The following is a 21,693-nucleotide window of genomic DNA, read 5'->3' on the forward strand; positions in this document are numbered from 1 at the left end:
GCCAGACAGTTTGTCTCTTCAGAGTGAGATGTTCTCCTCCTACAAGTCTCATTCCACCCTGAAGGGCCTGATCGGTATGGCACCTCATGGAGCAGTCACCTTCATCTCAGACCTGTATGCTGGCTCCATCAGTCACAAAGAGCTGTTTAAGCAGTCAGGCCTCCAAGACCTGCTGACAGAGGATATGGCTGTGATGGCAGACAAGGTTTGGTTTGTTGACTGTATCTCAGGTCAACTGTATCGCCCACCCTTCCTCTCAAAACAGAGCCAGATGCCAGCAGCAGATGTTAATAAAACCCAGGAGATTGCACACCTTCGAGTCCAGGTTGAGAGAATAATTGGAAGAATTAAACTGTGCAAGCTCTTCCAGTCTGACATCCCTGTTGCCTTGATGGGAAGCATTAACTCTTTGTGGACTGTGGCCTGCTTACTCAGCAACTATCAATATGGACCTCTGGTTAAGACCTGGGCACAACAGTGATGGATTGAGACAGAGGCTGATATGTAGATCATAAAATCACACCCGTGTGAAGTGAGGGGCGCTCTAATCATCGTACATCATCATCAAGAATGGTGGGCCCTTATTGGCCAAGGGTGGCAACCGACATACATACATACCCAGCCGATTTGCTCAGACACATGACGTAAATTCTTTATTCATTGTCAATGGCATTTAATGTTTGTGTTCAGACAGAATGTACACTATAGCTGTTTATAGGAGGGCCTAGCACCACTCAAAAATGATTAAATGTCAATTTCATTGTATATTTAAGTTGTCATATCGGCTGGGATTTATTTTATTAGGAGGCCTAAAAGGCAAACAGACATTCCTTTTTGATTCATATGTTCAATGCCAAACACACAATTAGATCATTAATCACTATTATTTGAGTGACATATTTTAGTATCATCACTTTCATTTCTTTAAAGAAAACATTTTAGTCAATTGCTTAAGTGTGCTTAAAGGCTTGTCATAGATACTGGTCTGATTCTTTTTTTTTTTCATCTAGCAGCTGCTATATTTCATTTGGAGTTGTGTAGTGCTGTTTAAAATGTTTTATGATACAACATGCACACTGAGCAGAGACCCCAGGTAAATCACACACACACACACACACACACACACACACACACACACACACACACACACACACACTACTTTTCTCAAGTAGTTTCATCTCTTTTTCTGTATCTTTCCTGTGTTTCACAACTGCGGCACTGTTAAGTCTCGTTGTGAGCTTGTGTACATCTATATATTACTACAGCATCACAATCATTGTATCCATTTATACTTTGGCTATTAAAAAAATAGCATGATATGCAGGCTTGTACATCTGTTATTTTTCAAAATGTGTGAAATTGTTTGGAATATTTACCATTTTATTTTGCATTTTCTAACGCATCATCTCTTCAGATGGGGGTCCTTGAAAAAGGTTTGAGAACCACTGGTGTAAATACAATGAGCTTTCTACATAAAAAAATCAAACGGTATTCGAGACCAATATATATTCCACACTACATGGTGCATCAAACATGGTGCCAGTGTAACACCCGAGATTCGAACCTGTGGGAAACCAAACATATTCTACCACTTGGCCAGGCTACCTGTTAGTACTACAAAGTGACAGTTCATATTTGACATTGAGGCACTTTGCATCATCTTCACATCCATCCATGTGAAAAAGGTCCTGACCTCAGACCATGAAATTGTCACATTTTATTTATATAAATGTGTGTGATGGGGTTTCAGGATGCTCCACTATTGACCTTAAACGGAATGCTCCCAGACATTTTGAATGCCGCCCCAGGGAAATGCCTGCAGTACGTTGTCATTGAAGGTAATCTCTCACCCAGTGTTTTGTATCAGTGCTAGTGATCTGGACATGACCTGACTCTTAGTTCTTAATTGTGTACTTGTGTCTCTCTCTTTTGCACATTGTGCGTATGTATGTATGTATGAATGAATGTTCATGTGTATAGGGGCAGTGCAACCTGTGGGAAAGCCACTGAGGAGTCCGTTCCAAGAAAGCACCGTTGGAGTGGTGCAGAAACTCATGCTGAAGGAACACAAGCTGGTGTGGAACAGCCTCGCCCGAATGTGGTGAGATACCACGTCATTATAGCCTAGCCCAGCCTGTGTGCTTTCTGGTCAAGAGGGGCGGGACTTGGGAGCCAGTCGAAAACAGGCCGTGGATCCTATTGGTTCTCCGATCTGAGCCCCCGCTCCCCTCCTCCCCTCCCCGCTAGAAAACAGCGGAGAACACTGACGTCGCGAGCAACGCCTCGTGACGCTCGGGCAACACGCACAAGAACATGAATGCGTAGCAACAGTTTTGCACGGGGACACACACACACTCTACTTCGCTCTAAAATAATTATGTACACATAGTGTTATGCGTTCACCTGTTTCTTGCATTTCCAATCATCTCTTTGACCCGGCAAAAAAAATGCATGGTCCCTCCCTAACATTTTAGTCTACTTTTTATTTTTTATATACACACAATGCAGAGAGAGCCTCCTGTGTGCTCTGGCATGAGAGAAAGTCGATGAGGCCTTTACGAGGGCCATTCGAGCCACAAGTGGAGCCTGCAGTGCTACCGTTGCCCAGGTGGAGCCTGCAGAACCATTGGGGCTCAAGAATCCACCGGTTCCAACGGATTGTGTGGCCCTGGTCTTTCCCTAGTGGGTCTGATCGAGGATAGCTACTGGGACGTAAGTCAGGACTTGATCACCCCGGCTGTGTCACCCGAGTGAGGGGTATGATGTTCGCGAGACCCGAAACCCTGATGACCTTGGGATACATCACTGAGGATAGGTCCCAGGTGAAACCCTGATGACCTTGGGATACATCACTGAGGATAGGTCCCAGGTGAAACCCTGATGACCTTGGGATACATCACTGAGGATAGGTCCCAGGTGAAACCCTGATGACCTTGGGATACATCACTGAGGATAGGTCCCAGCTGCATCCATGCCATGTATTTTCGTTCTTGTGCACCGAGAATAGCCGATCTACGAGCTTGTAGCCTGTCACGTTGGGCAGGCCACTAAATATCAACACTTAACTTAAGTTGAAAAGACAAAGGTAATGTTCTTTGGTGTCCTCCAAATATACTGTTTGGAATAAGAGGCGTTTTTATTGTTCTAAAAACAATTTTATATAAATACAACATTTGAAAGTGGAAATTATAGTTTGTTGTGTAGATGTTTTTGTTTGTTTCAGTGCAGTTGTTATATTAAAACTGTATACATGATGTACTTAAGTTATTGGAGAAAATAAAAGTAGCCTAACAATGTACAGTAAATTTACAATATATCATAAAAAGAAGGCAGAGTAAGTTAACCCATTTTGGACGGGAACGCATTTGTTAACCATTAATCAAATATCGAGTATAGTGCCGCACTACGAGCTTGTGGAACTATTTTCGAAAAATCGTGAAAATGTGTGAAAATCTTTGAATATATATTCTTTCCCAGTGGGCGCTTTTAACACAAGTCATTGCTATTGGGGGGGTCCCTGGAACAACATATTTTGAGATTGGTCCAAAAATATGATTGGGCCAATTGCATATTTCTTGGCGTCCTTGACATGAAATAGTTTAGGTTTTCCTGAAAACTGTCATGATGAAGCTTCCTTCAGTCACCCCAAGCAGCATCAGCTGTTAAACAACCTATCTTGACTCCACTCTAATCAGTCTTGTTCTGTGCAGTGGGATGCCATTGGATTGGCTGGTGAAAACCATGCAGTCCCGAGGGCTGGAGGTGTTTACCCAAACCTTCACACGCCAGCTTCCCTTCCCTGATGAAAACAAAGAGAGATATGTGAGTTTTAATTAAATTAGATGAATGGCTATGCATATTAAATATGAACAGTTTTAGTGTAGCAAGAAATATGCCAAATCGGTTCTCCTCCTTGTGCTTCCTTTCATTGATGTCCCTCTGTTTCCCCTCCCTTCTCTCCAGTTGGTGAAAGGCACTAATGTATATGGGATCCTGCGTGCTCCTAGAGCCCCTCGCACAGAAGCCTTGGTGCTGAGTGCGCCCTGCAGCCCAGGGAATAACAACAACCAGGCGGTGGGCCTACTGCTTGGCCTAGCACAGTACTTTAGGAGTGAGTACCCTATCCTAGACTAGTACCCTGCCTCTTTTCGCTTGACACAGTACTTCCTGAATGAGTACCCTGCCCATTCTTATAGATTGTTGCATATAGAACCAAGAGTGCAAGCTAGACTAGCACTCGCAGCCTTACACCTGACCTCACTCTGCATGAATACCGTTTCAGAGATTTTGTTTAGTATTCAATCAATTCATACAATTAAATTGTTGTTCGCATTTAATCTCTGTCATACTCTGTCATACCCAAAGAGGCTTTACATGTGCGGGGGCCGGGGGGACGGACGGACATGAGAAAATGACAACTTTATTAGAAAAACAAGTAAAATAAGAATAAAACCAATAAAAACAGTACAAGTAACAAGTTCAAAACACATCAGCTAGGGAATGCTATTCTGAACAGGTGGGTTTTCAGTGTGGTTTTGAAGGTGGGGAGTGAGGGGGCATCTCGTATGTGTCTGGGGAGGGCATTCCAGAGGGTAGGGGTGGCCACAGAGAAGGCCCTGTCGCCCCAGGTTTTGAGCCTGATCTTCTTGGGGATCACAAGGAGGCCGGCGTCGCTGGAGCATAGCTCCAGAGAATATGTTGAGCAGAGAGATAGTTCTGGTATTTGTTGTAATGATGGCTGTTGTGCTGTTTTATAGGTCAGGTTTACTGGGCCAAGGACATCATCTTCCTGGTGAATGATCATGATCTGATTGGTATGCAGGCCTGGCTGGAGGGCTACCACCACACCAACACTACAGGTCAGTACTAGAGGCTGGAGGGCTACCACCACACCAACACTACAGGTCAGTACTAGAGGCTGGAGGGCTACCACCACACCAACACTACAGGTCAGTAAGTACTAGCGTTTAACATTGATCTTTTTGACAGAAATGTTACAATAATATATATTTGCACATATCTGTCGAAAGTATAAAACTAAAAAACTTGATAGTGACATCACTCCCACTAGCCCTGGGTCACAGTGTTATTCTTTTGTTTTGGAATTCCCAATTCAACATATAAATCTCATTGGTTGCTGCCAATTAACTTTTAATTCCGTCTGTGGCTGTTTGGTCTATGGCTTATTGTCTGTGTATATGTAATGTATATGTTACGTAATATCACAGCCGGGCTAGGGGTGTAGCAAACGTAGACATACAGTATAAAGGTAGACGCCTCTTACGGCTCTGGGGCGTGTGTCAAAATTGAAGGCACCATTTTCCCGAGATTCCTTGTGAAGCGTTGCGTGCATAACATAAGTCCCGGAAAAGATGCACTGTGATTGGCCAGTAGTCACTTGAGAGACATGGAGGAGTCGCATGAGTGTTGTCACTTGTGCTTCAGCACTTCCGCTTGACTTCCTGCCTTCATTAGAGACGCGTCGCTCCAATGAACCAGTGAGGCATCTATTTTCTTTTATATCTATGGTAGCAAAGACATACAGGACATTTTAAAATCAATAATCAATAAATGTTCTAACATACTACACAACTAAAAAAAGAAAAACAAACCTGCTACAACTCAACTTGATGAAATCGATGGCTGCTATTCAGCCAGCTCTTTACGAGGACTTTACGATAGCGCTAATTCCTGGCTTGCAGGTAACACCTCATCTACACACTACACAGGCAAGGAGCGAGCGTTCCGACGGCGATATGCAACGTAGCCTGAGCCAAAAAAAGAAAGAAAGAAATGTGTAGTGTGTAGATCTCAACCAATAAGGGTTTGGGGACCGAGGCGAAACCTCGCTCAAACAGAGACTCTGCGAGCGAATATAGGAGGGGTGGACGACGTCGCTGCACGGCGCGTTGTCGCTCGCGGTACGTCAGGACAGTCACCATGAAAAACATGGATTCTAATGAGATTTCATCGTTCGCACGCTCGCATCGCTGGCAGTGTAGATGAGGTGTAACCTATTCCCAGTTCCCACATAACTATTGCAAGGTATAACAAAAACCTGAATCCTTTCCCATTTGACTTGACTTTGACTTTTAACTCTCCTATTAATTCACTTGCATAATTCTTGCGCTTCAAGCATAAACATGAGTGTACGTCTCTTTCAACCAGTCCGTAGAAGGAATGATCTTTTGATTTAGGCTAGTTCTTCTCTCTTGAGCTGAACTTATCGCCACCCGCCTCTCTTTGTCTGTTGCTCAGGTATGGACTACTCTCCACTCCAAGGTCGTGGTGGCTCCATCCAGGCAGCACTGTCCTTGGAGCTCAGCAGCGACGTCATCACCAGCTTAGACCTAGTTCTGGAGGGGCTTAACGGTCAGCTGCCCAACCTGGACCTGGCCAACCTCTTCTATGCCTTCTGCCAGAAGATAGGGGTCCTCTGCACCATCCAGGGAAAGGTATGAACTTGAAAACCAACCAGTATGTGCATATTGTTTAGTTTTTCTTTCTGTTATATTGTCCTAGTCTTTTTCGTTTTCATGTAAGTTTGTTTAAAATTCAATAAAAAGTTAATTGAATGAATAAATAAATCAATAAAAATAAAACCAGTGATGGAACTTCTACTCCGGTACATCTCTGATCCAAATAATTTAATCTGCTACATTTATTTGAAAATCAAAACTTTTGTTACTTTGTAATGTTTTTAGATTTTAAAACATACATTATTAAACACTTCAGCCCTATATACATTTCGGCCATTTGAAAATAGATAGATCTGCAAGCTGACGATTTGAAGTGGCTTCATTGCGAGCTTAAAAAGTACCTAGGTGCATTTTAATCTTGCAATGCATTAGCTACTTTAAATGAAAGGATTTTCTATTTTCCTCCAAGAATGCTTTGGTCTCGTCTTTTTTTGCATCAATTCTGTAAACCAGTTGTAAAAGATGAGCACCTTAATTGTTGCAGATTTCTAATCTGGCCAAACAGAGTATTTCTATATTGCAGTATTGATACTTTTACCTAAGTACTTTATCCACCACTGTTGAAAACCGCCTGCAGCCGTTTCAAGAGAATCACATTCACTCTCGTTTACGTTGTAATCATTTAGCAAATCATTTTCACAATGGGCAATAATAATTGTTCGTGGACGGCTGTCATCTTTTCCACAGCTTCAGAGGAACGACTGGGACACTGCGTCGGGTTACAGCCATGCGGTCCAGACCATGATGCTGATGGTACTGAAACAGGCCAGCGGACGTCCCTGGGGAGACCACGGGCTGTTCCTGCGCTACCACATCGAAGCTGCCACCATCACGGGGATCAACAGCTTCCGCCAGTACAAGACCGATGCCACCACCGTCGGCAGGTCGGTGCCATTTTGCTCACGTGGTGAACGACGGTTCTCTGTCGACGAGCCAGTTCAGTTGTTTCTACGTTTGCCATTATGATGGGCACTTGTTTTAGCCTCTTTAAAATATTCTTGGTCGGCCTGGGCCAGCCGAGCGGTCCAGGCACCCCTAGGCTTACCAGCCAAGGTCGCGGGTTCGAGTCCCGATCCCGACGACCTTTGCTGCGTGTCTCCCCCCCACACTGTCTCCCGTTTCCTGTCAAACTATTGTAAATCTATCTATAAAAGGCAAAAAGCACAACAAATATCTTTACTAAATATATATTTATATATATATGGAAATTCTTTATTGGGAATAGCCCCTTGAGATGAATCATCTCGTTTTCAATTTATACTTGTTTGTAGGGATGTTAACAATTAATCCAAAATGTATTAATCACCGTTAAGAAATTCTTCAGAGAAAGAAGAAACTTAAAGGACCACTTCACCACTTTTCAACCTATCTTCATATAATGGGTCCTCACTAATAATCATGATAAAATGGCACGATTTCTTCCTACTCAGTCTGTGTCTCATAGGAGGGCTGTGGGCAGTTTAGAAACCGTCTTCCAGTTACTACATTCAAAATGTGGCACCTGGGGCCAACTACTGTGGCTTTAAACAGACAACATCAAATGCTTGACCTAAACCTCTCTTAAAGTCCCTCTCATGTAGCAAAAACACAAGGGTAACTAAAACAAATTGGACAGCCAACCACCAGTGTTGCACGTTTCTCGCTCAAATTAGAAAATAGAAGGTGTCTGAATCTAGATCGCGACCTTTTTTTCTCTCGAATAATTGTGCAGCACTAATCTGGACTGGACTGTGTTTTGTTTTCTACAGGCTCTTCGAAGGAATGTTTCGTAAGCTCAACAATCTCTTGGAACGCCTCCACCAGTCCTACTTCTTCTATCTCATGCCTTCGCTCTCTCGCTTCGTCTCCATCGGTTACTACATGCCAGCCTTCGGCCTGCTTGCTCTGATCCTGTTGCTTCGTGTATCCTTTTGGTAAATGTTAATGGTACGCTATTTGTACAGCGTCTTGCGTTTTACAATATCACCCACGCACACACATACAGTACTACTCACTCACCGACAGATGCAATGTAGTACCAACCTCCTCATTGGGAGGGTGTCCGGAGAACGCGCCAGTTTACCAACTGGCCGCGATTTAGTGCATTTTAGTTTTACTTCACCTTCATTTAAATTGCATTGAATTGAGAGAGAGAGAGGAGAGTTGTTTAGAGTTAACACTAGAAAAAGTAGGAATGCTAAAAGTTTAAACACCAAAGTACCGAAACAATGTAATTCATTAGTAAAAAAATCCTGAAATGGTAGGCCTTACATGTCATTGGTATTCACATACTCGCACAAAATAATTAGTTCACTTTGGAAATGAACTATAACATCTGTGAGTTCGACATACTACACTGATGAAGACAGCATGTTAGCTTAATGATGAAGACTTTGATGAAGAATCTTCGCCGTGGCGACTCGGTAAACTGGCCAGTTCTCATTCATTGGGAGCAGTTGGGTGAGTGTATATCGCTCAAAGACACTTTGAGATTCAGCCAGACAACCAAACCAGGAACACTCCCAAGCATCTTTTGGTGATATTTTTACATCAATTGTATTGGATGGAAACCTGAAATTAATAAATATAGACTTATTGTTGCACACATTCAGTATAAGCTTGGAAGACTTTGATGCCATTTGTGTTAACATTTGATTTGATAGGTCAAATTAAATGTGTTAAATCTAAATGTGGGCGCCCTTGACCAATGATACAGGCCTTAGATTTATGGGTTCAACTTGTATCTCCTCCACCAAGAGAAGATGACATCGAGCAGGTTAGATGAACTCTCTTTCTCTATCTATCTCTTTGCCTTCTCCTTTTATTTCATGACAAAAGAAGATAATGCATATTATTTGCAAATGTGTAAGTGACGCAACCATATTCCAGTGGGAAAAGAACATTACTCAACTTCTTCCAGTGTTGATTTTGTTGACTAAAACTATGACAAAAAATGTTCGACTACCTTTTTTCACTGACAAACTAAATGAAAACTAAGCTATGATGACTAAATCTATGTCTATGTTCACAATTTCATCAACAAATAAAAACTAGGCTAAAATGTTAGGAAGGGCCTATAGTGGACAAGAGATCCAGTATAAGTCAAACTGGCAGATCTACAAGCTCACAACGCGTCGCAGCGCAACGCTATTTTCACCTGGCTATTGGCTAATTTCAGCAAGTGTCATTACGACGGCATCAAGGCCCGCCAAAATACATGTTAGTCGACTAAATCAACTGTAGATTTAGTCGAATAAAATATGATATTTAGTCGACTAAAACATTCCGGGTGACTAAAACTAACTAACTAAATGAAAACTATTCAAGAGGCTGTGACTAAAACTAAAACTAAAAATGTGCTTCTTCTGTCCACTGTGTCACTAGCCCTCCAGTCCGGGCGTGCTGTCTGTGTTGACTCCACTAGTGATCAGCCACCTCACAGGTGCAGCTCTGTACACTCTGCCCATCCATTCTCAGGAGATGGCCGTGGAGCACTTCCCCGTGTCTGAGACGGAGGCTGTGGTCCTGACAGTCATTGCCATCTACACGGCAGGCCTTGCTCTTCCTCACAACACAAACAGGTAGACGCTGATGCTAGCTAACATAGTTTACTCATTCCCCACCTATATTAAATTTACATTTTTTTTGTCAAAGTTTTTTAATGGTTTTTCAATTAAGCATACAAAATACACATGACTTACACAAAAGAATATGACAAAAACAATAATATAATAATAATAATAATAATATTATTATTAATATTATGAATACAGTTTTTTGTGAACATTCTACTTGGTGTATGTACCATTATTAATCACATTATATTTCACCTTTTCATTCATATTGTGTCACATTTCCTGACTAAATTGACTACTGACAGCATTGCAAAGAAATACTGTACAGTGGAGCTGTGACTTGGTTGGTGAAACACCAAATACAGAAAGGGATATTGCTGTTGTTAGTTTGGACTCTCTCCTGTGACGAATCCGGTGCTGGTTAAACCACAGGTCAACCGCCACCACGATAGGTTCCAGGGTCACTGAATCACTAAGCCACTCCACCACGGCAAGGTCACAGCAAAAGGAGTGGAAGTGGCCCTTAAAAGGGCCGGGGCGGGAGGGGGTACAGGGTCTTGAGCTCTCAGTTTAAATGGGCTAGCCAATGGTCTAGCATCTTTCTCCCTGTCTCAGTTGTCCAGTGGATGTTGTCTCTCCCGGTTTTGAAGTCTCGCTCTTGGAGTTTGGGGAGGTGGTTCTGGGCTGTAATGGTGGCGTTCAGGTCCCACATGATCCTCTTCTCACTCTGCTCCAGGCGCTCAGAGAAGGTGACCAGGGGGACAATGATTTTTGCTGCCGGGAAAGCTGTTTGGGCCGTTGCCACTGCCAATTCCATGGCCTTTTGTGCTGTGGTCATTGTACGCCGGGAACGCTCGTTGATCCCGAACGATAGAACAACTGTTTGGACCTGGGTGTTGGGTTTCACTTTCTTGAGTAGCTCCACAGCATGCTGGAACTTTGCTCCTGGATAACTTTCGATCTGCAAGTCGGTCTGTGTGAAAGGTGGGATGTTACTCAAGTTCGAGTCCCCAATGATGAGAGTCTTTTTCTTTGCGTCCAGGTTCCACTTCTCGTTCTTTTGATTGGTGTTGGGGTGTCTGGTGGGCTTCCATGTACGAGGTGGGATCGGAGTCAGGCACAACCATGGGACTGTTGTTCGGCTCCCATCGCCTCCCTCACTCGGTGTGATCTGTGGGGTGGTCCGCTCTGGGTCCCCCTGGTGCCGTCTCCGTCGAGGGGCCCTTTGCGGTAGTGGCAGTAGTCCTGTGAGGTTCTGCGTCAAAGCCGTGGGCCTCTGCGGTGAAGGGGTTTGCAGGTGAAGGGGTTTGCAGTTTCTCTGAACGGTTTTGGCCTGCCACTCATCCTCCTTGATCCTCCTGACCACAGCATTGAAACTACCAGAGTAATAACTTTGTGTCACCGCCATCATAATGGATAGGTCTTCTCCTGCTAAGGTTCTGAGCTGTACTGTCTCCAAAAGAAAGAAGTGATGTGTAACAGCGTGTACAGCCAGGCTTTATTCTGTTGGTTGCCCGTTGCCCATTGGCTGATGCCTAGCAACGGTTTGTGCACAGAACGCTCTGACGTCACCCATATCAACAACCAGCTGCAGGTGGACCACGCGACGCGAGATATCAACACTAGGTTTGTGTATTTGTGTTGTCATGGCAACATCTCCACACGACCAAAGGACAGTAGCTACGTGCCAGGTAAATAATCATGGTGACGTGTGTCAATATTTTTCTTTTGCTTTATGTTTAAACGTTGCTGTTAGCTTGCAAGCTAACCGTTAGCTTCCAAGCTAACTCTGCTGTTTACGTTTTGTTTATGAGTGCGTTAACGTCCAAATTGCTTTGTTTATTATGGTAATGAGGAATTTATATATATTTCAGACATTATGTCATAGCCTACTATTATTGTGATTTGGGTAGGTGCCTTTCACGATGTGTTTTCCACAGTAATGGATGTTTAGCATTTCAGTCAGAAGTGATTTGTTTATAGTAGGCTACTACTTATTGATGAGCTCATTTTGTTGCTTTAGGGCTTGTGAGTGAAAAACATTATTTTTCTCAAATCAGCTTGAATAGACCTGTGCCAACAAATAGGTTAATTAGCTGCTAAACATTCTTGTCCTATGGTGTGCATTAGATAACGATCATATAAAGTAATTGAAAGGGCCAGTGCTATTTTGTATATAATATAATCAACTGCATGGACAAACAACAGCCATGTCCAGGTAATCACAAGTGCTTGTCATGCCCTGTTGTATCATGGGTTAGATAGCCAAGGAAATAGACCAGTAAAAGCCAGTAATCTTTCAGAGTTCCCAAACATTTTGCCAGGTCCAGTCTGTGTCTTCCAGAATGTTTGTGGGAGTTACTGATTTTGACTTTGGGCCAGGTGTAACTGTCATACCACAATATTACATGTGCCGTAAATGAGAAAATATATGTGTCCCCACTTTACCTGTATTCACATTAACCATGCATATTATGTACAAATGTATTTATTCACTAAGTTGATTTTCACAAACATGTACTGTATTGAAAAGTTTGGCGAGTCAAGTCAAGAAAAGCTAAGGTGTGGCAAGGACTCCTGATAGCATCAACATCAATGGCCATTCAGACATAGGCTATAAACAGTCATGCTGCTTCATCATGTAAACATATTCAACTACAATTCTCTACGACACATGCAACAATTTGATGGTGGCCAAACCATCTTGTAAATAACACAACAAACAATGTGTGGAACTAAATTTAACATATCAATATTAAATGTACCTAAAAGCCTTGAGTTAAAAACACTAGAGGTGTAAATAAACTTTTTTTATGCAGTCTCTGTTCTGAGATGAGAGATTCAGCACCATGGACAGTGTCATGGACAGAGCAGAATTGTGTTCACTGTGAGGATTTCACACAACTTTATTTTTCAGTTCATCATCACAGCAAGGTCTGTTCCATGTTGAAAAGCTCATTCAAGTTGAACTTATTTAAACATTCTATGCAACAATATGAATAAGTCAGACCACAGAGTCTACTGATGACTTTAAAACACATCAACCTGGATCAAATAGCACACGGCAACACAGGTCTTATAGTTTTTCAGGTAGTCCTCTCAGGGTCTCTACATTTTCAGAGCATTCCTTGCCAGAGGTGTGTGCATAGTTTAGAGATCAAAGTCAAAGTCGTACGATTTGTCACACACCTAAGTGAAATTTGTTCCCCGCATTTGACCCATCTCTTGGAGCGGTGAGCCGCAGCCAAGGAGCGGTGAGCTGCAGCCAAGCTGGGAATGATTTGATTAGTTGATTTAACCCCCCAATCCAACCCTTTGATGCTGAATGCCAAGCAGGGAGGCGTTGGGTCCCATTTCTACAGTCTTTGGTATGAGACAGCCGGGGCTTTCAGTTTCTAACTCAAATCTTTGCTTCTGGGAGGTCCCTGGAACTACATATTTTCAGATTTGGGTCGGCAGCCAATTACATATCATTTTGGGGGTCCTTGACATGAAAATGTTTGAGAACGACTGACATAGAAACATAGGGTTTTTCTGACAGACAAAACTGTCAGGATTTAGAAGGCATTTGTAGAATCTTTTCTCAGGTCTTAATGGGTTAATACCCACTTCAGCCAGAGCAACATGCCACACTACGGGGGTATTGCCCTGTAGTGTGGCAGTGTTGCTCAGGGTTTTCAAAAGTATGTAGTGGAGTAAAAGTAAAATACTTACGATATAGTGGACTAGAAGAAGTATTGGAAATTGGCAATACTCAAGTAAAGTACAATTACTGTTCCAGCCTTGTTAGGCGGTCACAGTGATGAACAGGAGCCTATTTAGGCAGGCAGTCAGACTCGTCCCTAACAACTTGGTCAAGCTGAACATAATGACAATAACATAATGATAATCTGTAACGGTGCCTCTGTCTGTCTCTCTCTCTCTCTCTCTCTCTCTCTCTCTCTCTCTCTCTCTCTCTCTCTCTCTCTCTCTCATCTCATAGTGACCCCGTCAGAAGTTTTGTGCAGCAAAACCCAGCCATCTACTGGGCATCATTGTAAGTGCTTCTCTATACTATTAGCTTAATATCACAATTAGTAAATAATTTTATTTGACACTAATTTGTAAATAATTTTATTCTATTAATCTATTTAAAAGCTGAATGTGTTACTAATATAAGTAAATTAGTAAAATTACACACCTTTTTTGTTTGTAGTGCTGTGTATTTGGTTACCCACCTTGTGCTGGTCTGCTGTAAGGGACCCAGGTGAGTGGGATTATCTATTGATGAATTGGTTACAGATGCCACATTTGGAAGTGTTATATTTATTACTCATGATTTGAAATACAGTACTAACCATTCTATGTGTACTACAGGAGGAAGCATCCATGGAACATCATTCTGTTGATGATCTTTGTAAGTGAAAATGAATTAAACTCCAAAAACATTTTTATCAATCAATGAAGAAACTTGGATTCTTAAGTTGCAATAACTTTATTCAGTCTGGTAGAGTTTGTAGCATACAGGTCATACATTCTTATTGCGAACGCAGTGAGCACTTACTATGAGACCTAGCAGATCATGTCTGTCTGTGTGTGTGTCTGTCTGTCTGTGTGTCTGTCCCGCTATCCAAATATGGAGTGTGTTGCATCAGCAATCACTCAGCTCCATATATGGGCACAAAAGGGGCCAGGTCCACTCAGCTCCATATATTGGCACAAAAGGGGCCAGGTCCACATATACAGTAACATCGGGACAGACACACAGACAGACAGACATGATCTGCAGGGTCTCAGCTGCGTTCGCTTCCTGCGTTTGCGGGTCTTACTGGTTTAGGATCTAGTCATCATATCACAGATAGTCATCAACAGATAGTCATCATTGCCATCTAGTGGTTATAAATCATATTACATATATATATAGGGGGTGTAAGTGATATTATTTTGTTAAAGTGTGTGTTAAATGGCTCTTTATTTTGATAGTCAATCATTGTTCAATCAAATGTTTGTTCATTAACAGGGGTATCATTTTCTCCAGGTTTTTATTGAACAGAAAATACATTTTCAGGTTGGAATACCAATTTCATCCAATCAGGGAGGAGACCTCACATAAATGATAAACAAGTGAAATTGGAAGAGTTGAATGATGAATACATGAGCAGACAGAACTGGATCACTATTAAATTGAAGCCGATGAATTAGTTCTCTTTCATGAGTCATAACTGGATGAAATTTGTAATCCACCTGAAAATGTAATTTCTTTTTACTAAAAAGATGGAGAAATGGGAATATATATATGTGACAGCGAAAGATTATATCTATATTTTTAAAGTTTAAAAGTGAATACATACCGTTACTTTCGGACAATGTTGTTGTTCCTTTCCAAAATACCTCTTTTTTGTTTTGAACTGAATTCTAGAAATTTCAGCTTTAACAGACCAAATACAGACACTATAATGTCAACAGAGATACCAGTGGTGTTGCCAAAAAGACTACTAAAATGTATATTACACATTATGACTTGCAATGGTAGATATGCCACTTTTCTAGACCCAGACTTTTATCCGTTCCTGACCTAGACTTAGACAGTTGTTTGAAATAAAGATTTCCTCCGGCCGGAACGTAAGTACTGCGCGTGAGCCATGCCTGTGTAATGTCACTTTGCGTAGCTATACTATATAGTACATTTCTATGGGTCATGAAATGGTAATGAAGTGAACCAAAGGTGTTTTTTCTGAACTATGCTTTTCTTTTACACAGACCCTTGCCATGTCCTACATCATATGACCGGGGCCATATCCAGGTGAGAAATACTTAGTCATACATGGATAAATCCATAAATATCAAAACCACTTCTGCTATTGCTATTTGTGGGTGAATTTGTCTCTGTTTTCAGTCACTATGAGACAAAAGCAGTGTTCCTTGTCCTGGGTATTAATCAAACGCAGCTTGCGGAGTCAGTTCAGTCAGTCAACCTCAAGGGAGGTTCTTGCCATGCTCAAAGGCCCATACTATGCTCAAGTTGTTAACATGCTGCATTACTATGTGGGAGTATACGTGTGTACAAGTCTCACACGTCATTCGCCGATGCGGCAGTCAGCTGACTAACTGGGCAGGCTACTTAAGCTCACTAGTCTCCATGCTCTTCCTGCCTTCCTCTGCTCATGGTTCCCAGTTGCATGTGATGTTTTCTGTTCCTCGTGGTTGTTACTACTGCTTTTGCTGTCTGCGGGTGCAGCTACTGCGTCTGCTGCTTAAATTATGCTTCTCAGCTACTGTCCATGCTGTGATAAGGGCCTGCAGGTTGTATGCAAAATATTGAGTTTGATATGATTCTGCTGATGCTGAGTTCTATCATGTGGCTTCAACAAGCTTCATAATAGCCTGTTCTGGTTATTAAGCCGGATGCGCAGACAGTGCTGCACCTTCTATTGTATGTGGTATATGTGTCTACAGTCAAAGCCACGTTTTCATTTAGCTGATGTTTGCCAAGCCAGCTCAGGCGCAGTGTTTGTCCCCTCCAGCTATGGGTCCTCAAATCATGTGCAGTGGTTGCCACGTGTGCTTTTATAAGCAACGTTGGGCTTGTTTTCTGTAGTCAATCGTTTGTTCTGGTTTTGATCATGGGTCCAAATGACCTTGTCCAATGGAATGTGTTGTTCAAGTCAGCATAGTCATTGGGGTGTATATATATTGTAAGTTAAGTTCTCATGTGGTGAGTCCTAGTCGGGCATGGGATGGTTCTACACCTAGTTGCTTTCTTTCTCAAGATCTGGCAACTCAGCTGCCTGTTGTGTCTCCTAACAGTTTCATTCATTTTGAAGCTAGACTTCAGTCACACTCTGCTTACCAAAGTATTACCTAACACTTTCTATATGTGCTTGGAAAGTATTGCTGTGAGTTAACTACCTTAATGGCAATCTCTATAGATTTGGTGCTTTAATACTGCTTGTAGCCATGTGGTTTGTTGAGGTTCCTCATTGCCATGAGGGTTGTTCATGCTAAACTAATGCTAAAGCTAGCACCCTTTTCACCCTGTGATGTATTATGCTTCAGTTTTATGCCTGGCTAACAGTAATACTTCTATGCAGCAGCATCTGTATAAGAGCTTTCTGCCCGTCAATTAATTCATACGTGGCATAGTTATTAATCTTAAAGTTTTCCATGTTTCCAAGGACAGTATCATACGTTATTGTTAATTCATCTCAATGGATTTCAGTCATGCGCAGTGTCATATTAAAGTAGGTTAAGATTGCAAATTGCATTTGCAGTAATCTCATGTCAAGTGTCATAGCCTTCTGTCTAGTTTATTTACTTATGTAGATTTGTTGCTAGCTGTTTATTTTGGATGTATTTCTTAATGGGCATTTAATTAGTGCTTCCTTTGTCGTTTTATCATGTCTCAGCTTCACTATCCGGGTCGAGCTGTCTTGGAGAAGAGCTAAAAGCTTAACAAACTGCTGCCTCCGTCCGCCCCTCAAGCCTATCTAGCTGTCGGTCCAGTCACTCTAGCGTATACCCTCCTCACTCTCTTTGAGGTCAGAAGTTCAGATTAATATATACGTATACGTATATAGCGTCTTGTCACCGTGCGTCCCATTGCCCATTCGTCACTTTTAAATGTCTCAGATTCATATTGTATGTTCTGTTGATCAGTCCTCGAGTAGGATTAGGTAATGGCAGTTGCTTTGTGGGACTGAAGATGTTTCAGAAGGTGGTAGGCTAGCAGCTTGCTTGGTTGATTCATTTCTGCACAGCTAACATCACTGCCAGGAGCTCTAAATTGAAACTCCTAAGCATTAATTCATCACTTATCTGTGAGAGGATCTGGGTTGAAGGAAGGCAGCCATAGACTATGTCTATGTTCGCAGCAAGCTTGGCTTCCGTGTCGCAGTGCGACCTATCGGTTGTGGTTTCCCCGGTGCAGTCTGGGAAATGTACTCTGCCAGTTGTATTCAGATCAGTAATCGATTTGATGTCGCTCAGTGCCACTATAGTATTGAGTAACAGCATTAACCAAGTGTAACCCTAACCCTAACCTTAACCCAACAGGATAATTATGTCTAGCTTCAAGGATAATTATGTCATGGTATACATGGAGGCCTCATATCTGGTCTCGAAACGAGCCTCCAGATTCCTAAGGCCGCCCCTGGTTAGTTGTGTGACCTCATGCAGCGTGTCATCAGGACGACGGATCCAAATGTTTGGCTCATGGTGCTCATTAAACGTCTATGTTAAAGTAGTCTATAGTCGTGCAAGATGGCCAGTATATCTTGTTAACCTATTCAACGTTGCAGTTAGTAGGGATGGGGCAGATTTTCTTGTGGCTGCTTGGTAGCTACTTTTCAGGTGGAATCCTACTGTAAGCCTACATTTTCTGGTACCAGCTCAGCGGCCTCGTGGTTAGACGCGTCCGCCCCCGGACTGGGAGGTTGCGGCTCGATCACCGGCTGGGTCATTCCAAAGACTAAAAATAAAATGGGACCCAGTGCCTCCTTCGATCCTCTGCACCAATGGTCGGAGTGGAGTGAGTCCCTGTGTCATACTAGCGTCACGTCCAGGGGCTGTACGTGTACATCAATCTACCTCACTCTACTGAAACAAGAGTTAGGCTCCTGCCCTCGGGCCTCATGACTCGGCAAGGCTGTTTTCTGCCCATCTTAGTTATTGCAACTAATGGCATGACAGTAATCAATTCATAGTTAATTGCATAGATGTTGTCAAACAACCGTAACCTTTGTCATTGCTTCTTCATAGAAGCTGTTTAGCGTTGTGTTAAATTAATTTATAATATTAATTAATTATTAATACTAATTAATATTTAATACAAAAAGTGGCTATTCAGGACAGGCACATATCTAGGCATGCTTTCTCTCAAAGCATATCATGTTTTATCTGTTATCTGTGGCTCATCCGTTCATCAGGTCATGACCCCCAGATGATCTTCTGGTCCTAAGCTTTCTTTCAGCACAATCACAGATGTCCTGGGTCGCTCAGTCAGGAGATTCACCAATACTTCTTCAGCCGGTGTGGGCCCGTTGGGGTTTCTTCGAAAGTGATGGTTCTAGTATCTAGCGAAGAAGTAAGTCCATCACCATCACCCACGTGCAGGCTGCAGTGCTGTCGATCCTGCAGCATTATAGATTTCTTGCATGGGACATAGTAGTGTATCTCATCTTAGTTCTGGACGAGGGTGGTCTCGAACAGTTCTCGGGTCTGTATGACATGAAGCTTATTTTAACTTCTTTAAAGCTCATAATCAATTGCTCAAAGGCTGCATGAAGAGCATATGCCGCTTATGTAAGTTATTCATAAAGGGCCTCTATCACTTGGGTGTTTAAATAGTTTAGGATTAAGATCTAAGGCTTCTCTCTTTAAGTATTGGTATCTCTGCTTGCGCGGTGTGGGAAGTCTCTCCTGCTGATCTCGACCCTCAGCATGATCTCTGTTTTCCGATCCGGGCAGTTCAATTGGTGGCATTTCACAAGCTAATGTTAATAATGGTTCGTTGATGTTCCTCTACAGTGGCATTAAAGGAACATCGGGGTAATGGTGGTTTCCTCACTCTGGCGTTAGAGGAATGTTGGGGTAACATGAATGGTCGCACTACATGTAAGATCTGTTCGCTGGGTGAAGTTCCTACAGGTCGTTATAAGCTAATGGCTTATAGTTCAGTTTCTCCTCAAGCTCATGTTATAGTGGCTCTAGAGAAACAGCGCATGCCGATGGCGTTTCCTCATACTGGCGTAGAGGACGTCGGCATACCGGTGAATGGTTGCACTACACGTAAGCCCTGCGAAAGCAGCATAGAATATTCCTCCATATGCTATGGAGGAATACCGGTGAACGGTTGCACTACACGTAAGCCCTGCGAAAGCAGCGTAGAATATTCCTCCATATGCTATGGAGGAATACCGGCGAATGGTTGCACTACACGTAAGCCCTGCGAAAGCAGCGTAGAATATTCCTCCATATGCTATGGAGGAATGGCCTATCGGCTAGCGCAGCCATGCAGGCCTCATTCAGCTTAAGCTTAAAGTCTAGCATGCCTATTCTCAAAAATGGTTTTGAGTCCGGCGCTCACCCCACACATATAACTTTCCCAGATAAGCCTCACGATTACCAGCGTGGCGTCATGGCACACATAGCTCACATAAAGTTAAAATATCTGTGCAGATCCAGAAATTGCATAGCCGTTGCATTTCGTCACTATCGAGTGGGATATCTGCCCGGATGGGTATCGGTTGAGTCTTCCCGTAGGGCGTTCTCGGTTCTGCTTGTTGGGGGGTTATCCGTGCAGGTTCCAGAAATGCATATTCGCATTTCGTCACTGTGCATTCATAGTGGGTCACCTGCCCGGATTGACGGTGAAGGTTCACCGAAGGTATGCGTGTTGGGGGGTTATTGTATATCTATCTCCCTGCTCTTATGTTTTATGTTGTTGCTAATCATGCCGAGCAGGGAGAATTCCAGCAGAGCCGAACGCCAAGTCAAATATCATATGCACACTTGTTACTCATGCTGCAATAAATATTGTTTAATCTATTCGTGAGTTGTCTGACTGAACTGCAGTTGTGTGCATCGCTGTCACCGTCTTCTGTCCAATTTCCGCCCTTTTTCTCGGTCTCCTACTACTTCCACATACTTTATGCTAGAATTTTAGTTCAAACTTCAAACTGTTCAGCTCTTTGCAGTTATGCTTGCTTGAATTTGAATTTTTACAAAGTTTTATACTTTTTATACTGTGGGATTTATCTCTAAATCAACCTCACTTTTGCAGCCTCATTACTCTGGCATACTTTGTCGTAGAAACTCACACGACTCTGGACTTTTTCGTGGTTCAAACTGTATTCGAATACATTAAAAGTTTTTTCCAAAATCGCAGTTCAATCGCAGGCCGTTTCGCCTAATAAACGATATGGGCTATAGCCCATGGTCCAAAATGATGAGAAACGAGGCTAACTTTTTTTTCCAATATTTCAAAAAACATGGGCTATATAACCCATCGTTTTTTTTTTTTTTTTTCAAATCCTCAAAAATGATGAAAAACGGCGTGCTATAGTATGCCGTACGATATGGGCTATAGCCCATGGTCCAAAATGATGAGAAACGAGGCTAACTTTCTTTTCCAAAATTTCAAAAAACATGGGCTATAACCCATCGTTTTTGTCATTTCGTCATTTTTTTCAAATCCTCAAAAATGATGAAAAACGGCGCGCTATAGTATGCCGTACGATATGGGCTATAGCCCATGGTCCAAAATGATGAGAAACGAGGCTAACTTTTTTTTTCAAAATTTCAAAAAACATGGGCTATAACCCATCGTTTTTGTCATTTCGTCATTTTTTTCAAATCCTCAAAAATGATGAAAAACGGCGTGCTATAGTATGCCGTACGATATGGGCTATAGCCCATGGTCCAAAATGATGAGAAACGAGGCTAACTTTTTTTTCCAAAATTTCAAAAAACATGGGCTATAACCCATCGTTTTTGTCATTTCGTCATTTTTTTCAAATCCTCAAAAATGATGAAAAACGGCGCGCTATAGTATGCCGTACGATATGGGCTATAGCCCATGGTCCAAAATGATGAGAAACGAGGCTAACTTTTTTTTTCAAAATTTCAAAAAACATGGGCTATAACCCATCGTTTTTGTCATTTCGTCATTTTTTTCAAATCCT

General features: G+C 42.4%; 1 protein-coding gene across 1 annotated transcript; it reads left to right on the forward strand.

The window, feature by feature from the left end:
* Nucleotides 1–1,069: 1,069 nt before the first annotated feature.
* LOC308326258 (glycosylphosphatidylinositol anchor attachment 1 protein-like) lies at nucleotides 1,070–10,043 on the forward strand (the record flags this gene model as incomplete). The annotated part of the gene is made up of 11 exons (XM_080779065.1): nucleotides 1,070–1,093; nucleotides 1,751–1,838; nucleotides 1,981–2,101; nucleotides 3,711–3,822; nucleotides 3,964–4,111; nucleotides 4,758–4,859; nucleotides 6,259–6,455; nucleotides 7,167–7,363; nucleotides 8,228–8,381; nucleotides 9,175–9,234; nucleotides 9,843–10,043. 11 exons carry the CDS (start codon nucleotides 1,070–1,072, stop codon nucleotides 10,041–10,043), a joined length of 1,404 nt encoding a protein of 467 aa, XP_080635191.1.
* Nucleotides 10,044–21,693: the final 11,650 nt, after the last annotated feature.

This window comes from Protomyctophum bolini (genome assembly GCF_963924005.1).
Source record: "Protomyctophum bolini genome assembly, chromosome: 12".
NCBI classification, from domain to species: domain Eukaryota; kingdom Metazoa; phylum Chordata; class Actinopteri; order Myctophiformes; family Myctophidae; genus Protomyctophum; species Protomyctophum bolini.